The sequence below is a fragment of the Elaeis guineensis genome, chromosome 4 (assembly GCF_000442705.2).
Source record: "Elaeis guineensis isolate ETL-2024a chromosome 4, EG11, whole genome shotgun sequence".
NCBI classification, from domain to species: domain Eukaryota; kingdom Viridiplantae; phylum Streptophyta; class Magnoliopsida; order Arecales; family Arecaceae; genus Elaeis; species Elaeis guineensis.
Genome location: NC_025996.2, coordinates 136007936 through 136028549, shown reverse-complemented (window position 1 = coordinate 136028549; position 20614 = coordinate 136007936). Strand labels below are relative to the sequence as shown.

The 20614-nt window shown below is 35.9% G+C and overlaps 1 protein-coding gene across 2 annotated transcripts; it reads left to right on the top strand.

Moving 5' to 3' along the window:
• The first annotated feature begins 713 nt into the window (after positions 1-713).
• Positions 714-19760, top strand: LOC105042552 (protein CHAPERONE-LIKE PROTEIN OF POR1, chloroplastic). 2 transcript variants are annotated; one of them, XM_073256832.1, is made up of 3 exons: positions 714-1146; positions 17529-17889; positions 19135-19292. In XM_073256832.1, exons 1-3 carry the CDS (start codon positions 799-801, stop codon positions 19143-19145), a joined length of 720 nt encoding a protein of 239 aa, XP_073112933.1. In that variant the 5' UTR covers positions 714-798; the 3' UTR covers positions 19146-19292. The 2 variants fall into 2 exon arrangements, with proteins under 2 accessions (XP_073112933.1, XP_010918122.2); XM_010919820.4 differs by lacking the exon at positions 19135-19292 and adding an exon at positions 19400-19760 and having other exon boundaries at positions 715-1146.
• Positions 19761-20614: the final 854 nt, after the last annotated feature.

Here is a 20614-nt window from a genome sequence, read left to right as displayed (position 1 = left end):
TCCGGACGAAGTCTGTCTGCAGCCGTTGGAGTCGAGAACGAAGTCTGGCTCCCGTAGGAGTCCGGGCGGAGTCTTCCTTTGAGGTCGGCATCGTGGGCGGAATCGTTGATTCTGTTGAGAACTTCGGCTGTGGGTATTTTATACCCAACAAATCAAAAAAAAAAAATTTAAAATCTACATAAAATCTAAAGAGGTGAAATCCAACCACACTATTATGTATTTATAAATTCAATCAAAAATTATTTTTGATAGATTCAAAATAGATAATAAGCAGAGAGATATAAATATGTTAACCACTCCTGGCAAAGAAACTAAAGACTGTAAGGCTCTTAGAAATTTAGGCACAAAAATCATGATGTCCTGACAGAAGGATAAGGGGAGAATCATTGAAAGAGTTCATCTGCCCCCAAAGGGAATAAAAATTTTTGTAAAAGACACCAATCACAGACTCCTCCAGTTAAATTTAATGAGAGAGATGTAAATAATATAATTGAAAAAAATAATTTTATAAATTAAAATTTAAAAATAATAAGAAAACTCAATAGGATAGGAAAAAATATATACGTAGACAAATCATATATATATATATATATATATATATATATATATATATATATATATATATACTGTGTATGTGTGTCAACTGTGTCAAGATAATGGTGATGATGACTTTAAATGATGGAGATGATACGACGATGTCATGTCACTTCCTTCCAGCGCTTATTCCCACAGCACAAAAAAAATCAGTTAAAAAATCAGTTAAGAGAGAGGGAGAGAGGAACGAAGAGGAGGAAAAGAATGGCAGCGGCTCTCTCGCTCAACGGCTCCATCCTCCACAAGAACCCCACGATGCCGCCTGCCGCCGCCATCTCCGCCCGGCACGCGCCCCACCGCCTCGGGTCGCGGCCGAGGAGGTGGTGGTGGGGCCCTGCGACGGCCCTCCCCCTCCTCCGCCGCCCCCCCACCGCACCGCCCCCGCCGGCGGCCGGATCTCGGGCAGACGACTCCTCGGCCCCGTTCGAGATGTCCTTTGAGAGCGCCCTCAAGCTCCTTGGCGTCTCCGAGAGCGCCTCCTTCGACGACATCCTCCGCGCCAAGAACGCCGTCCTCGCCTCCTGCAAGGACGACCAAGAGGCCGTCGCCCAGGTCTATCCTTCCTTCATCTAGTCTCTTCTTTAACCTGAGTTCTTTTTGGTGTATATATTTTGCCTAATTTTAGTTTCGCTGATGGGTATTCTTATTCTTGATGCTCGTGCGTTCAGAAAAAGAGTAATCTTGGTGATAAATTGATGATATATGACGATGGAATGCAAAGCATTCTATGTTTTCTGAACCCTTTGGCTTCAGGATTCTTTTGGAATGAACCTATGGTCTATGTTTCGGTTGTTGGGTCCAAAAGAAGGATAATTTTTAGGAGATTAGTTATGTTAATACTTACCGGGTAAAAGAAGTTTTGAATCTCTTCTTTATTAGTGCCAAAAAGCCGGGAATTTGGGAATCTTTGGCTTAGAACATTGCTGTGAAAACTTGAAATTTATGTGCCGATGATTGGGATATTTTTAAGGTTTATAAGATCATCCAGTCTTAGTTGCTCAGGAGGAGACACTACTAATATTGTTGCAAAGATTAGTAACATGTGTTATGCATGTCTTTTCTTCTCTCTTTTTGTTGACCCTTGTTTAATGAAATATCTCTCTCTCTCTCTCTTTCTCTCTCTATCTCTCTATCTATAACTCTATTTTAAAAAATGAACATGCGCGTTTCTTATTATCAAAGCCAATATCAGGCAGCTGATGGATTAATATACTATCTAAATCTGTAAATGATATTTAGTAATTCATGATAGCAGACCAAACAGATGATGATTAAATAGGAAGAGGGTTGATGAACTTCAGCACTGGAAGTCATTCAGATAGGTACATGAAAAGTGAATTATCATGCTTAAATAGGGAAGATCCCATTTCTTGTGTATACAAAACAGAATAATTCATGTTCATCCAATCTTCAAAAATAAATAGTCTTCTCAGCAACTTTCTATAATGAAAATGAATCCATATACAGATAGCAATGCATAGAAAATACCGGGGATTCTGATCTTCTGGGTTGTACTTTGGGAGGTTAAGCTTGTACAATTTGAGCCAAGCAAACTTTGAAGACATCATGCTGCTCATAAAATCATGCCAAATACTTACTACAATGTACGAGCATCACCAATCAGAAAGGTTGCCAGATAAAATAATATAATGTTTTTTCTCCTTTTTCGTTGGTTTCAATTTGGAATTAAGGACAATATCTGTCCTGATGTTCAAGTGTTCACACACAACATGGTGTGCAAGCAGTAAAAAGGGAAAATCCTACCTGTTAATATTTGTCAATGTAGAGTATCAATTTGTCAACTCATACAATTGAAGCATGTTATATTAGAAAATAAAGGTATTCTGCTGCAACTGTGATGAGAAGTTCTCGACCAGTTATGTAAGCAGACCCATGTTCTTTACAGGCATGATCTTCATTGCGCTGTTTACAACCTGCAACTTTGTTGTTCACCTGTTCATGGTGGTAACTGGCACTTGCATCATGCTGGTGTTTTATGTTAGAAATCAGAATAATACTCTACAATATATTGTCAGAAGAGCAATAATCTCCACATAGTATGCAGTGGTAACTAGTGCATGAAAAGCTATGCTTACTTGATCAAGAAGGTAGAATGATAATCTGGACATGCAGGAAAAAATATCCCAGAAGTCAAATTGGGGCTTCACCAAATAGAACAGAAGTAATGCAATTTTATTCTGAATATGCATGCATGATTCCATTCAACATATTTCAATCTTTAAAGTTTCATTTTGACATCATTTTATTTCTTTGAATCTTTTTTTGAACAATGTAAAATAATTTAAATATCACTTTCTTATTCAATAAAATTATAGGCATCTTGCAATAAATCTGGACTTTCCAGTTTTTACTGAAGTTGTACACATAACCGAACTTTATTCTCTTCAGACTTGTCATATATCATCGTAGAAATTCTTCTATCCTTAACATTATGGTGACAGCAACTCTTTTTTTATGAAATCAGATTCATTCATCTTTTCCTTCCAATGTAGGAATTGGTAAAATCAAACTTCAAATCTATAGATCATGCCAGTCCATTTCTTGTCATCTTGAATTATGTTCTGTTCAATGGTATCCTTCCTACCATATATGTTAATCCACATACAATAAATAGACTGATGGAAATATAACATTAACAAATGCAACACAGAATAACCAATCATGAGGTCTCTGAACTTCTTTAATCAAATCAGAAGGAAAAGTTTGAGGTGTTTTTAATGATACCAACATCAACTATAATTGAATCTGGTGCAAAGAAAATGCATGATATCTTGATGAAGGTAAATAAATGCTTTCATAAAGCATTTCTTCCTTCAGCCCAAAATACCCTTTCTTCTACCAACATTTTAGTCATCTAAAGTTCTTGCATAACAATGCTTTACCAACTCCTGTACATAGTCAATTTTCTTTTCTCATTAGGACTTAATGCAACACAATTCACACCAGTATGTTAAGAGTCAACTAAAGGTGAGCTGACCCACTTAACGCATATCAATAAGAGAGAGGAGACATGAAAAAGAACGTGTACAATTAAGAATAAAATCCTAATTTCTGGCATGCCCTTCCACAAGATGTTTTTGATGTGGTCAATTATCCATACCTTTCTAGTGAGAAAAGGAACATCTCTTTTGGTATTACCTAATTGTTTTATGGTTTCCCCACTGCCATCAATGTTCTTCTAATTATTCTTCCAAGTGGGTTGAAGTAATTTATGTCTAGGCCTTGTATGTAATTCTTAAGGACGATGATGCTTCATTAAATAGAATTTAGAGTGGATGTTACTTTAATGATACATCACATAACCTTAGTGATGGATTGAATGTATAACTATCTTGTAGCCTTCTAACGATCTGCATATTGCCTTGTTATTTAATTTAACCTTCTAACAATGCGATACCAGAAATTTACATGTTCAATGCACTTGGGGGAAGAGAAGAGGATGGAGATGTATCTATGCATGAGGAGTGTGTGCGAGAAAGGAGGTTGGAGAATCATGTGTTTGCCGTAGAAGTGGATGCATGCATGGTAAGAGGGGAGGGTTGGGTGCATTGGTTGCTAATATAGTTAGTTAAAATGTGTGCTAAATGGATCATTCAATTTGTGGAAGGAAAGAAAACTAAAAGTTTATTAGATAAAATTTCTTTGGGAAAAAATGTCATTGTGACAAATCTTTGTCAAAGAACCACATTATGCACAACCTTATGCTCAGCTTATCTTTTTCCTTCCTTTTTTTCTATATGCCCTATCATCTTGCAATTGTAGTTCCGTACTCCTCACAGCTTGTCCTCAACAAACAGACTAGATGGCAGGTTTTTAAAGAGATAGACCATGTGAAATCTCGTGACACATGTACCATTGCAAGAGCCACCTTTCTTTAATGTTTGATCTTTTGAGGCTGCTTATGCTGTTAGTAGATGAGTCATTTCTTGTTTTACAAATACTCTAATTCTGTTTAGATTGCATGCTCCATGCTGTCCTTGCCTACTAACCATGCATGCATCTTGGTAGGAAAATATATGAAAAAAGATGATGCTAAATTTTGTTTTGCTTAAAATAATGACCTTTTTTCGAGTTTATAGAGTGCAACCTTTTTTGGTTTGTAAGGATCCCACCTGAGCGCTTCCTACTTCTAATAGGCCGTGCACTAGATCAGAATCATTCTCAACAAATCTATAAAGAGTGATCAATTTTTTTTCATCGGGTCAGGGTGAGGACCAGAGATCTTGAGCGATCGATCCGACAGAACAACTCGAAAGATAAAAAAGTATTGTTAATTTCTTCATGCTCGTTCCAAGTTTGAAGTGCCATTTGTACAAATAAGAATCCCCTTACATGATTTCTCCTTCATATAGATAGATATTGGATCTATGGGGCAATTACTATATATCACTCCATAAGGTATTCGATGGATTTTTGTTATCACCAGCACTAGCTCAGTGAATTTCATTTAGAAGATGCATTTAAAGAAGATTTTTATTAGTTTGGAGAAACCAATATTTTTTGTTGAACCTTTTCATTTTGCTGGCAGTTTGGTTATTGTTGTTATTGCACTCGGTCATAGTCTGAACTGACAGGCATTATTTTATTAAATGGGGTTGGCTTTATAGATCAAGGTATGATATATCAAATTTCAAAAACATTTTGTGACTAGCTCTCAGCTGGACATCAATTATCATGGTGCTGAGATCTTGATCAAGATAACATTGGTAAGAGAGGTCTTGGAGGAGTGTGCCAAGAAATTTAGAATACCAACTGGCAGGCAGAGTGTTAAGTACTATATGCTTATGTAACTAAAGTCCAAGGGTCAATATGCAAAAGATGTGAAAGTAAGCATGATCGTTTCATAACTAAAACTTTTGAAGTTCCTCAAGGCAGAATTATGACATGATTATAGTCAATGCATGAAATTTTTTTCTTCAAAAACTTAAATAACTATTTCCATTGATCAATCTTTGTTCAGTTGGTGTAGTTACTACATTTATAAATGCTGCAACCATGTATGGTCTTTCTCAGAAGCTTGATGTTGTCATGCTATATTTTCTTGTTTTTAGACATCTCTTTGCAAGAGTCACATTCTAGTTCCGGAGTTTAATTAAAATAACTTGATTTTGAATTGCTTGTGTAAGTTGAGGATGTTTATTTTGCCTTAGAAGTCCGTTTTTTAGTAGCTAGAATCTTCTAAATTGGGTGGCACATTGGCTTTGAAATCTCACGAGAATTTCCACTTCTAAGTCATATTAGTACCTCAAATTTATTTGAGAGCCTACTTTCTTGCTTCAATGCTTGGATCTACTCTTGCATTAGCTCTCAACTCAGGAGAAGTCCTACTCCTGACATACTGGTTCTTCAGCTTTACAATTGCATGGTTTTAGCAAGATGTGCTCTTAGTTACCAAACTCTGAATGCTAAATGCCAAGACCTCAAGAACTTGATGTTGAATTGGCACCACGTACATCCCTTTTTTGGGAATATAATCGAGACACCCCTCTAAGTTTGAGCCATTTACATTTAGACCCCCAAAATTTAAAATGTTTCAGTTAGCCACCAAAACTTTATTTTTGTTGCATTATGGCCCAACCATCTATCTGGGTCTTGACATTGTTAATGGAGTGAGAAAAAAGATAAAAATATCTTTAATTTTGAGATGTTGGATCGTACCTTTTACGTGATTTCAAAGCACTCCATCCTCTATCATCCATTTGCTTGCATAAATCTCAAACCAAATCTATCATCCATCCACCTGCATAGATTTCAAAGCACTCCATCTATTGTCATCCATCCACTTGCACAAATCTCAAAGCACAATGTCATTTGTCATTTATCCACTTACATAGTTCTTAAGGAGCTCCATCCTCTATCATCTATCCACCTGCATATATTTCAAAGTGCTTGGTCCTTTATCATTCATCCACATGCATAAATCTCAAAAAACTCCATTTTGTTGTTCATCTGTTTGCACAGATCTCAAAACATTCCATCCTCTATCACTCATCCACCTGCATAGATCTCAAATTGCTTTATCGTCTGTTATCCATTCACTTGCACAGATCTCAAAGCACTCCATCCTTTGTTTTCCATCCACATGCACAGATCTCAAAGGCTTTATCCTCTATCATTTGTTTATCTGTATAGATATCAAGGCCTCTATCCTCTATCATCCATTCACTTGCATGGATCTTAAAGCGCTTCATCCTTTGCTATCCATTTGTTGCACATATCTCAAAGAACTCCATTCTTTATCATCTATCTCCTTGCATAGATCTCCATTCTCTATCATTCATTTGCTTGCATGGATCTCAAAGCATCCATCTGTTGTCATTCATTTGTTTGCATAGATCTCAAAGTGTTCCATCCACATAATTCAAAGTACTCCATCCACATAACTCTCCTCCTCTTCATTTCATCCTGGAAGAAGAGCCCTTTGCTAAGTTAGTGGGAAGGGCAATTTTGGGATTTTATAAAAGTTATCCAGTGATCCTTACGTGATAACATTTTGTAATGGAGATAGACGGCTAAGTCACATTGCAACGAATTTGAAGTTTTGGTGGCTAATTGATACTCTTTAGACTTTTTGTATCTTAGTGTAAATAGCCCGAACTTGGAGGGGTGTCTCTATAATTTTTCTTTTTTTGAATCTCTTTTGCCAATATTTCCATGAATGCCATGGTACTCTTGCTATGAATTCTTGTTTGCTATTTTTGTTGTCCTATGGCTTGTTTTGATCATTGTAGCAATTTGATCTTCTCCATTTGGTGCAACAAGGCAGACAATCAAGTGAAGTATAGAGAACAACTGGAAGATATGTCTGGAAGAAAGTAAATATGAATAGTTGTGTAGATTTTATCTCTTCAAAAGATAATGAGTTACTCTTCTTTGCCAAAGATATGTCATCATTGGAAGATAATAAAATTATCTGAACCATTGACTGATGTTAAGGTGTCCTGTTATGTTGCTAAGGGAGCTTATTTGACTGAATGTTCTGCCTACGATGTTGCATGGTTTGTGGAATTCGCACCGGCTTTGGTGCTTGCTTCATATTGCTGCCATTTCATCTTAAATTATTCCATCTTCATTGGCAGATCGATTTTTATTAAAATCTGTCTTAGTTCAATTGTTGATGTAGCATTTACTATCAAAAAAATTTTGTAAATTCCTATATCATGCATCTCTTTGTTATGAAATAGTTTAAAATAAATTTGAAACTTCTACCTATATTGATACATCCAAAGCACTTGTTTACCCCTTTTCCGCAAGCTTTTTGTTTTGGCACTTGAGTATACTCTCAAACACCTCTGATTCAAAAAACTAAGATGGCAAGATCTTGTTTCCTGGAAGTTCAGTGATTATTACAGTAACTGTGTTTAAAAAAAGATTCCATGTAAACGAAAATAAGAAGTCCCAAAACCATATATCTAAGTGCCAATCTGCACAACAATGCACGACATGTCGCAGTATGTACCATGCTAGTGCTTTACTGGCATGTGGCACTGCATGGTACTATTGGCATCCAGAGCCTTGCTGTTGTGCCTCTGCATGCCAAGCGCTTGTGTAGAATGACATCATATGGATATATCATGTGAGCGTTAGGTTGGCATGCCCCTGGTATGTGATCCAATCTTTGCACCAAAAAAAAAAAAAAAGAAAGAAAAAAATAAAAACAATGGTTGAATTTGAGACAACATAATAAAGTGAAGAAAATGATGTTGACCTGGAAAAATCTGCAAATTGTAGATTATGAGCTTCAGGATTGAGAAAGTATGTGTAAGAACCTTAAGATGAATACAGTAGAGTTCAAGGTGGTTCCAAAAAGATGAGAGGCTCAATCTCCTGTTATTAGACATGCATTACTATCTGATGTCATTAATGCACTTCAAAAATTTAGCCTTCCAAGATCCTTGCCATGGATGGGCCTTAATTACCCATCTAGTTGCAGGGTTTGGTTATTCAAATTTCTCTCTCTTTCTTGACTCTCTGAAATTAATATCTATGTTTCGTAGCATTTTGCAAATTTGACTTCTGTTAGGCAAGTTTCATTTTCTGTTTCACTATCTCACTTTGTTCCTCTTCTTATGCTTAGGATACTTGTAGTTGCTAGTGTGGGACCAATTTATGAGTAAGCAAACTTATTAACTGAAGCATCTGTATGCTCTTCCATCTTGCTTGCAATTACATGATCGAGTGCTGCAATTCTTATTTATTTTGATCTCCTGCAATGTAAAGCAGGTCTTCTTTTCTACTTGTGCTTTCCAGATTCATGTTGCTTAGCATTTTTGGATGCTGGTTCCTTAACTTCATCTATCTGTGCAGGCTCCAAAGTGGCAAAAACTTTATCCATCCTTTTTTGTATAGTAGAGTGAACAATTTGAACCTTTAACTTTGTTCAAAGTCTATATCTATACTTGATCCATCATTGCATGTGCCTTTGCTCCTTTCATTCTTATTTCTAAACCTTATCCCTGCTTTACCCCCCACCAAACACTACCCAAAGGCCTATGATAATCTTTTTTTTTTTTTTTTTCCAGAAAATGGACGATCATCAAAGTTCATTAACAGAATGAAATAAATCACCCATGCAATGAAATAGGCATATTATAGAAGAGGGATGAGGACAGATCCAAAGGAGAAGAAGGGTTTAGTTTAGGTAGGAAAATGTACAACCCAAGCCCTATCCTTTTTCTTAAATGAGCTATCTTTCTGATGTAGATGACCACCCTCAGTCCAAAAATTGGGGCCTGGTTGAGCTTAACCAATTCATGACCAATTTGAGTCATGGATTGACCCAGCCGATTTGCAACAATATTTAATTGCACAGTGAATTGACATAACAGATTAGGTTCTATGGAGGATAATTAATTAATACATATCCAAGTTAATTTTTTTAGAAAAGAAGGATCAATCCTAGGGCTTGAAAATATTCTTATACTTGGACAAAACATAGATGATTGAATGAATGGTTGTAGCGTTTCTTGTATTTGTATATAATTCAGAAATATAATATCAAGCTACAAAGGCTAATGATGCCAGAAATTTTAATTTCAGTACTAGATTAGGTCAAGAAATTTGCTAACTCAAACTAAGATTAGATAGTGACGGGCTTTCTCAACTCATTATGTGGTTGGAATCTTTTTTGTTAAGTTTATAATGGTTGCATCTTTACCAGAAGATATATTTGTAAGATTTTATGTTTTGTTGTTCTCTGTTAGAAATTAGTAATGCTACCATAGGCTTCACATGCCAAAGTATAGAAATTCATAAGCTATGCCAATAACATAAGTGCTACAAAGGATGTCTGTCATTGACTTTTATTGCTGCCCCTGCTCAAGTGAAAATACTGGATCTGAAAGCTTTGAGGTAAAGCCATGGAGGTAGTAGCATGATATTGAAGAGTGATGTGCCTATGAGCCTGTTAGGTTTCTTCAGTGTATACTTCACCTTGAGAATCTCTCATATTAGTTGATTTGTGGTATTTGAAAAATAAAAAAGATAGTGGTGAATGGTGATTATGAGGTGAAATTGATGGTGATATGAGGGGAAAGAAAAGATCTTTTGTCAGTGGTGATTAAATGAACGCTGGTGAAGATGGAACTTTGGATATATATATTAATCATGCACGTCTTCTATGGAATTCATGGATACATAATGCTATCCTTGGTATGGTATATATGCTCCATAGCTAAACAAAATCTTACAAATAAAGGCCTAAATTTTGGCATTGACAGTGATGAAAAACTGAGTCCAAAAAATGCTCTTTTATTGTAGTGCCATATCTTATGCTGGACCATACTTTTGGTTTTTGCCTTTCAACCACTATCATGTGATATGCCAATGGAGCATGAATTAAACCAGGCTTTCCCAATTCAGAGATGAGCCGGAGAAGATCTAAACTCATCATATCTAGAGCAGCTGGCTTACCTTGCCCTTATCCAACATTTTAAATAATATGTTCTTTGCTTAATCATGACTATCTATTAAGATTCCAATATTTGAAGTATTTAGTGCAATGTAACTACGAGATAGTTTATGTGTCCCCTTTTTATGAAGAAAGTAATGTCTTTCTCCTTATATTTTTCATTATGCATTACATTATACAAAATCAAACCACCTTCTACTAAGAAATCTTTACTACCTGCTATTTTGCTACAAATATTCCTCACTTTCTACTAATGAGTGTCTTGTGCATCAATATCCAATGTCATGCTCCCCTTCCTTGGATGGCTATTCTTATTGTTAGTGCTATTAATGAATTTGGGAATTGGGGGCCTACTTACATATATTTCTGGTGTTTGATGCATTTGTTGGAACTTTACCACTATGAGTTGAACCTGTATTAGCCTCCTTATTAAGGCCTTAAATTTTTGTAATAAGTCTATCCTAAGATTTATGAAATGATGATCTTTTATGGAACTCTTGATTAGGACGTTTATCTTGAAGCACTAGTGCATTATTCATAGAAATTGATATTTTTTAATTTTGGTTTGTGAAGTCTAGCCATCTTCCTTTATGTGTCCTCTCTATCTTGAGTTAAATCCAGTGCCAGCTTTAGTTACTTCATTAACCATACTCCCCGAATCTTGTACTTGAACCTTGCTTTGTGCATGCCCTAATAGTTTCTTTGTTCTATTACTCTTTCAAATGGGCACCCCTTTGGGTGACTTAGTATGTTCTTTATCCCCCACTTAACTCAACTCAACGGAGCCTTAATCCCAAACTAGTTAAGTTGGCTACATCAATCCTTTCCTTCATTCTGCTCTATTTAGCTGTTCTTTATCCCCTCTGTTGACAAATGTGCTTTTAATCTGTGCTAAAAAAAAAGGGCAGGCTAGTGCATGAGGCTCCCACTACTGCAGGGTTTGGGACGGTCAAATATACGCAGCCTTACCTACGTGCAGAGAGGTTGTTCCCTATTTTAAATCTACGACCTCCATGTTACAATGGATCAACCTTACTATTGTGCCAAGGTTCACCCTCTTGTACTTTTGATCTGTGCAAAGCAATTCAATTTTGGTTGATTGTAAATTGTTTAGATTTATGACATTGCATATTGACACTTCAAATCATTGCGTTGCAAAATCTCCTCTTAAGCTATTAGGAGTTTTCCCATAGGTTATACCTTCTAGTACAAGGAATAGTAATTGTTGCAACCACTTTGTTCGGTCTTCATATATTAAGGTATCTGATTTTTTTTTTAACTTTATTTTCTCAAATTTCTATTCTAGATATTTTATCATGTCTCGTGCTTTATCTATTCTTAAGATGGCAATTTGCTAACCCAAATAGGATCACTAAGGTGATCTTAGATCACTAGTGATTAATGGTGGCAATTTATGACCCCATCCATGAATGACCCACTTTAAGTGGGTTTGGATTTGAGATAAATGGATTTGGATCATAAATGGATCAATCTTGTCTAGGTCTATTTATTAAATGGATTAGATTTAGGTTTAGACCTTTGACCTGTTTAATTCATTTGACCTATTTAATAATGGGTAGAGTCATAATCTGACCTATTCAACCTGTTGAATTTGTTTAAAATATGTTTTACCTATTCTTGACCTGTTTAATCTGATTCGCTTAATCTATTTAACTCATTTAACCCATTTAACTTGATTTGACCTATGTAATAAATGGGTTTTATTGGTCGAGTTGGGTTACTTGTTTAATAAAAAAGTTGGATTCGGATATGAATTTTTTTATCTATTTAATAAACTAGTTGGGTTTGGATTAATGAATTTTTGATTCGATTCGCATTGAACCTGACCCATAACTAATCCAATCCTATCCAAATGCCACCCCTACCGGTTATCTTTATCTCGAGGTAACTTGATCCTTGATGATCTAAGATCACTGTGTTTGGTATGCTATGTTGTAATAATTAAAGATTCTTGATATCCATAAGCATCCTGTTTAGTATTTAATGGGAATCCAAGATCGCCGAATTATAATACCAGAACCCCTGATGTATTCTATAAAAATATATATTAATCATATAATATATATTATGATAAAAGATTTATATATTTATTAATATATTCCATAAAAATATGTTTATTAATCCTATAAATTATTAATCTTGTAAAAGTATATCAATTGTTATTATAGAATTAATTTTTTTATACTTATAACATACTATTATTTAATAGTAGTATTTATCTTGATTAGGAAAATAAGGTTGTTGTGGACAAGGGTTTGGCCCGTCATGTGAGGTATTATCTTCTCTAGCCCATGGGCCTCGCGGTTTTTCTCTTTAAAAGATGTCTTACGTGGGAATGATTTTTTTTCTCTTTATAAGAATGAGTTCCCCTTGACTCACAACCGATGTGAGACTATTGGTGCCCTCCACATTATTGGAACCATAACAGAGCCCCCTAATCAAGGGAGACTCCAATGTATACAGTCCAAGGAGCCCCACAGTCAGCCGAGGCAGACCTCAGCTCCAGGGAACCGATGCGGACCTCGATCCCTATCTGGTGCATTATTGTTGTGGATAAGAGATCGGTCCGTCATGTGAGGTATTGTCCGCTTTAGCCCATGAGCCTCACGGTTTTGTCCTCTAAAAAATGCCTCACGTGAGAAAGATTTTTCTCTTTATAAGCGTGAGTCTCCCTTGACTCACAACCGATGTAGGACTATTGGTGCTCTCTACATTATTAGAACCATAACAGTGTTGGAGGGCACCAATAGTCTCACATCGATTGTGAGTTAAGGGGAACTCGCGCTTACAAGGAGAAAAAAATCTTTCCTACGTGAGCGTTGTGGTTCTAATAATGTGGAGGGCACCAATAGTCCCACATCGATTGTGAGTCAAGGAGAACTCGCGCTTATAAGAAAAAAAATTCTTCCCACATAAGGCGCCTTTTAAAGGGCAAAACCATGAGACTCGTGAGCCAGAGTGGACAATACCTTACATGACAGGCCGAGCCTTTATCAGTAACAAAGATAAATAGAAGTCATATATAAAATAATTTTATTATATAAACATAAAGTACAATAATATATTTCTATATCAATTTTAAAATTTTTATTGAATAATAATATCGCAATAATATAATTAATAATATATTATAATATAGCATATATCATAAATACAATACATGTAATTTCAAATATAATATAATATAATGTATGTAATATTGATATACTATATTAATAGTATATTAATATACGAATTTTTTTTGCTGGATTAAGGGGTCTTTTTGCCCCCAAATTTCAGTTCAGGATCACTACTGAGGTGATCTTAGATATTTGACCTCAAGGATGGATATCCCATCATTGAGTTGGGTAGTGGCTTGAAGAGTGAGGGTGCTTTGAGATCACTGCCACATAGAATCATCATGGTGCAACTAAATATGGTGATCTCATCATCACCTCCGTCTACATCACTTTTGATCTTGGGATGATTATCCTATTACCAAACACCCCCCAAGAGTGTTTCTCTTATCTTCTCCCACCCTTGCCTCTCCTTCACCTCTTCCAAGCCTCTCTTCTTATCTCTCACCCTTGTTGCTCCTTCACCTCTTCCAAGCCTTCCTCTTCTTATTTGGATTTTTGCTGCCGTTCCATTTGATGCAATCCTTTTAGTTTCCCATCCCATATTACCTAGGTTATAGCTTCAATTAAAAAGCCTACTACCATATGTGTGTAAATCACCATTTCTGTATTCATGGTAGACTCCTCTTCTTGGTGATCTTTTCATATTATAGGTAGTCCTCACTTCGCCTTAATGCTATATTAGCATTGTTTATATGTTTACAATAAGCTCCTTGTGATGGTTGGAGCATGTCCAACACATCGCTTTAATAAAGAATGCATCAATAGTTATCACAATTATTGTTCCTTCATAGGATGCTGTCTCATTGGAATAAGCATTTGGTACTCATTGTTTATTTTCAGTACTGATACTTCAACCATCAGGCCTCCAAAGAAGTATCTGGTGTGCTATTTTCAGATGAATGACCTTGTCCCTGCTTTTTTTCTTCCCATGGGTACTTCTGAAACAGAATGTACATCTTTAATTGCATCAATTTGGAAGTTGTATAAGCTTTGCCACCTTATCTCCGACATGGGTGTCAAATCACGACTACTCCTTTATACTGAGATAAATAGAGTATGATTTACATTATTTTTAATAATGCAACAAGGCATATTAAATTTGATTGTAACATTATCTAACACACTCTAACACTGTATCCACCTACTCTATCACTTCATTGCAGTACTCAGCAGCTAGCAGATTATTATATGACAATCTGCTTTCATTATCTATTTCAGAAAATTCTTTGTTTGATCATATTTTACTTCAGCAGGGATATTAGAAATATCTTGTATTGTATTTTTATGTATCTCACTAGCATGTGTTAAATTTGTGTTGGGGTGACATAGCCCCTCGCAACGAGATAAAATGGATCTGGTCCAACAGCCTTTATAACCTTGCTTGTCAAGTTCCAAGTACCATGTCACCTACATATCCAGCAGCATAGATGAGAAACAGAAGCATTGGTCGGGAATTGCTCAGAATATCCTGACATGAAACCAAGGGAGCTCTTCTAGCATGTTATTCCTAAAAATGTAGGAATGTGTGCTAATACTCAAAATCTTTCGATGAGTAATGATCTGTATAAATATTTAGAGTGCGTTTGGTTAGCCATTGAAAAAGTACTTTTTTTGCTTTTTGATTTTTAAAAAGCAAAAATCAAAAAGCAATGTTTGGTAACACCATGAAAAGCAAAAAGCAAAAATCAAAATAATCAAAATAATTGCTTTACATGCAAAGGAAAAATTTTTTGCTTTTCAAAACTTGCTTTTCTGTTTTTTTTGCTTCCACACATCTAAAATGCCAAACCAAAAAGTAAAGAGCCCGAATTCTTCTCCTTCATCGAGCTTTTCACCTCTCCACCCCCTTCTCCCTCCCTTCTTGAACCCTTCTTCCTTGTCAAGCTCTTCACCAGCCATCTCCAAACCTTATTTTTTGCTTTATGGCAACGTAGTTACCAAACATACTTTTTACTTTTTTGCTTTTACTCAATAGCAAAAATCAAAAAAAATAAAAAGTACTTTTAAAAATCAAAAATCAAAAAGCGTAACCAAACGCACCCTTACATGACATAAAGCTGGCATTATTGCCATGGAGATATATATTCTGCAATTCATAGAATGCAAAGCATACTTGGAATCTATGCTCAGTACATTCTCTTATGTGCTCTTGTAATTTATGGCAGTTCCTCTTTTATTTCATTCAAGCTCAAGTATCTTTGGAAAACTTTGGGGAGAGAACTTATGCTTCTTGATGTTGATGTTTATGTCATGTTCATTGAATGATATTAAACTGTTTAAATGACTGCCATCTGAGAACTCTTTGAATTTTGGTCATTTTTCTCCAAATTTTATGTTTGATTTTTAAGTGATAATCAGATAAGTTCACAAAATTTTCATATATGATATTTAGGCATACTTGTGGCACAGCCTTCTATTTGTCACATATTATAGGTTTTGAAATCCAAAATCAGCGGGGAAGGAGATGGGTAAAGAAAAGACTATTTGTTTTCCAGTTTTTGTCTTTTTTGGAGCATAATAGTGGGAAATACAAAGTTCATTATTTTGATTGTTTTCTTTGTTCCTTTCTATTTAGTTCCTTTTCATTTTTCCTTGAATAGCTGTATGTTGTCTTTTGTACCATTTATGCTTGCACCAAGGTAAAACTTGGCATTTGTACCAATATAAATCCTGAACATCATTGATTATTTTTGATTGATAAATATTTTTCGAGAAGTTGGCTATCTTTTTATTTAACGTTTTGGTTTGCTGTTCATCCTTTATTGAGATGAATGAGGTTTGCCATTTTTAAACTTTCTTACCTCTTTGTCTAGACTCAACTAAAGTCTAGAGGAACCTTCGACCATTATTCCTTGACTATGTGAAGCCGAATGGTATAACTAATATGGTTGGCTTCCTTCCCATTTAGGGCCTGTTTGGATATTCTTGCAGGAATATCTTGTAGGACCTGGGCCAATGGGCCCACCCAGCCCGCATCTTCTACGGGTCTGCCGAAGTCCTAGCCTATATCCTAACCTGTGGGCCTGTTGGTCCGCTAGAAGAAAACAAGACCCATGGAGAGTTTTTTTCCCTTCTCACAAGATTCGGGCCAGGGGGAGGGAGGGGGGAAGGTGTTGGGTTGCTATGAGCTATGTTCAAATGGGATGCCCAATCCACAAATCCAGCAAGAAATTAAGCCCAATCCTACTGGATTACCCAAACAGGCCTTTCAGGTTTCATGGAAGCCCCTTTGTGCCCTATAATTACTTAGGCTAGGAATCTCATGCCATTTCAGAGGCTTGATGTTAGGTTGAGCATGTCATTAAGAGTACTCAAACTTTGATGGACCATATATTGATAATGAATCCAGCAAGAAATTGAGCTAATCCTACTGGATTGCCCAAAATGGCCCTTCAGGTTTCACGCAAGCCCCTTCGTGCCCCATATACTGGCTAGGAATCTCGTGCCATCTCAGAGGCTTGATGTTAGGTTAAGCATGTCTTTAAGAGTGCTTAAACTTTGATGGATTATATATTGATCTGCAAAGCCAACACCATATATCTTATTATGGATAAGAGTAATGCTAGGGGGCCTAAATGTGATACCAAAGAAAAGATGTTTCATAACTGAGGTGCCACATGACAATAGGGGATGGGTGCAGTTTGGGATGTAAACACAGCAGGTCCCTGGTGCAATGAACCAATCCCCTCCTAACATTTGGCCTTGAAGCTTTTCCTTGGTACCATATTTGGAAAGCATTTTACTTTAGATAAAGATTGGTGGTATATAGTTTAAAATTTCTTTAGAATTGTATTCCATGGCTTCCTTACACCAGTTTTTCTTATGTTGTCATATCTGAAACCATGTTAATTTTTCTGTTTCAGGTTGAGGCTGCATATGACATGTTGCTTATGCAGAGTTTATCACAACGCAGGGCCGGGAAAGTTGTAAATAGTAGCATCCGTTATGCTGATGTTAAACCTGTTAGGAGTGCAGGAACACGTGCAATGCCAAAATGGCTACAGAAAACAGTCAAGAATGTTTCTGTTTCAGTTGAATCTCCATCTACTGGCAATTTCGGTGTACAGGCTGGGGTTTATGGAGCCTTGATGGCTTTCACGTTTGTTAGTGGTACCTCCACATCTTCAGCTGGGACATACACTGGGGCTGATGTTCCTGGGATCATTTTGGCTACCAGCTTTGGAGCTTCATTGTACTTTTTGAGCAAGAAGAGCATTAGCCTAGGTAAGGAGCTTGGCGGTTAATGTGTTTCCTATTTATTTCAGCTAAATAATATATAAATTTGTATATATGTGTTCACAACTTAACATTGGAAATATGTGGATATTATGCTTCAAGATTAACATGAATTAACTACTGTACTATAAAACAGATCAGCCGCATGCAAAACGTTCAGAGTTATACCAGTATGCGAAATTGTTCATGCAGCTATTAAGCAGTTTATATTTGATCCACTATTTCAGTGCCTCATAAAAGAGAAACGTATCATTGAGCACTATGTTCTTGAAATTTTTGTGCTCAAGATAATTAATTGACATCAACAACAGTGGGATGAAATTTGGTCTAGTTCAGTAAACAAAATACTTACTTGAGATCTTTATGAGTATAACAAATTTATTATAGTTCACAGTGGTGAACCAATGTTAATGTCATTGGTTGAAGCGAACCATGACAGCAAGTTTTACACAATTGTTTCCATTGGATTAAGTATCCTGATTTTCCATTAATTTCGACTAATAGCCAGAACCTCAGTTATTTCTAGATTTTCCTAATTCTTTTCATGACTTCTGTTCATCTTCAGGAAAATCCTGGGTATATAGTTATATATACACATATTCAAACATACCTACATATATGTATGCATGTATGCATTCATGCATGCATGCATACATGCATGTATATGTTTATATAGATATATCATGATATAGAGTAATCTAAACTTCTGGTAATAATGGCATTAAATAAATATTTCAAAGGAAGTTGTGGTACAAGGTAACTACAAGATGTAAATTTTTTTGATATTTTCTACTAGTTCACTTAAAATGTTTCAAACCATGTTGATTTTGTTCTGGGTTAGACTGCTAATTCTTTTCATGACTTCTGTTAATCCTCGGGAAAATCCTGGTATATAGTTATACATACACATACTCAAACATACCTACATATACGTATGCATGTATGCACGTCTATTCTTGCATGCATGCATGCATGTATTTATCTGTGTATAGATATATCATGATCTAGAGTAATCTAAACTTCGGGTAATTATGGCATTAAATAAATATTTCAAAGGCAGTTCTGGTATAAGGTAACTGCAAGAAGTAAACTTTTTTGATATTTTCTACTTGTTCACTTAAAATGTTTTAAACCATATTGACTTCGTTCTGGGTTAGGCTGCTAAGTATATCGACAGATCGTTGTTTTTCCATAATGACAAATGCTGATGGTGCTTGATTTGGATATCTCCAGTCAATACCTAAGATTGAGGGAAGCGTAATTGGTCCCAAGCCTGTCAAAGGCTTACTGCTTGCTGCCTGCCGTTTTCTCCTAATCAAAAACATGAATGTGACCATGACTATATCATTACTCTCTCTCTCTCTCTCTCTCTCTCTCTCTCTCTCTCTGAGAGAAAAAGATCGTATCATTACGGTACATGTTTTTTTGAAGTTGCTCTATGCTTGATTTTTTTTTTTCTCCTGATATGTAAATGAATTGTATGTGCTTTCTTTCACAGGAAAAGCGACAATAATTACTGTGGGGGGCCTTGTTGTGGGTGCAGTGGTCGGATCAGCAGTTGAAAAATGGTTGCAGGTGGATATAGTCCCATTTTTTGGCATCCATTCACCTGCAGTGATTGTAAGTGAATTTATTCTCTTCTCCCAGTTCTTGGTATCACTATGCCTGAGGTAGATTAAAAAAGCAGATCAATTGTACCTGGTCTGTAATTAATTAATGTCAATTATCCCACTTATTTTTCAGCAAAATACCTGGTTGCTTCAAATGTATGTGAAACGAGAAGCAAATTGTATAGCAGTCCCCATTACACTTTGTATGCTGTCTTGCAAGTTGGGTATTAGTTGTATCTTAACGTCCAAGCTTCATTCATCTATACCAGTTTAGGTTTTATGGATCAAATTTTGATCCGTGATATTTTGAGAACTTGCTCAAACCAGTTCTCAAGTTAACTTCAGGGCAGGAGCGTGGCCGACATGAAATTTGAGATGATGGTTATTAATTACGTATCTTTAGCTTATGGGAATTATATATCTTTTCTGCAACCAAAGTGGAGAAAAATGTTTTCGATGTTTTGTCAATCAAGTGCAACACATTTGGCTGGAAATTTTTTAGATTCGATGCATTAGATCCAGTTAAGATTATTTTGTTTTATTTTTGAAAGGAAGTAGAGCTAAGGTATGCGAAATGCGTGCGGTTCACACAGAGAGAGAGAGAGAGAGCAAAACGTAACATTTTAGGGCTTGTTTGGTGTTTGCTCTTATTTTCTATTTTTTTTCAAAAATACAAAGGAGAAAAAATGAGTTAGACTGAACAATGTTTGAGAAAATCCTTATATTTTTTTTATTCATTTATTTATAAAATCGTTAGAAAGCAAAAATCTATTGCTTACAAAAAAAAGAAAAAGAAAAAGAAAATAAAAGTAGGGAATAATAGAAGGTTGTTTGCAAATGCTATTTTCGGTAGCAATCCCCAGGCGATATTTAAGTAATTCGTAAGGAAACAAAGACGGAAAAACAACAACAGTGCCCAAAAGTCCCTTAATATACGAATTTCCTAATATTTGTTCAGCAACGTTGCCTGAGATGCTACCTAGATGTCTAAATACGAACTGTTGCACTCTTTTAGAGGCCTTGTGGAATTACATTAAATTATGTCATTTCAGATGTCACCAGCTACAATATTTTGGTTACTGTCTTAGAATATACCTCCCTTG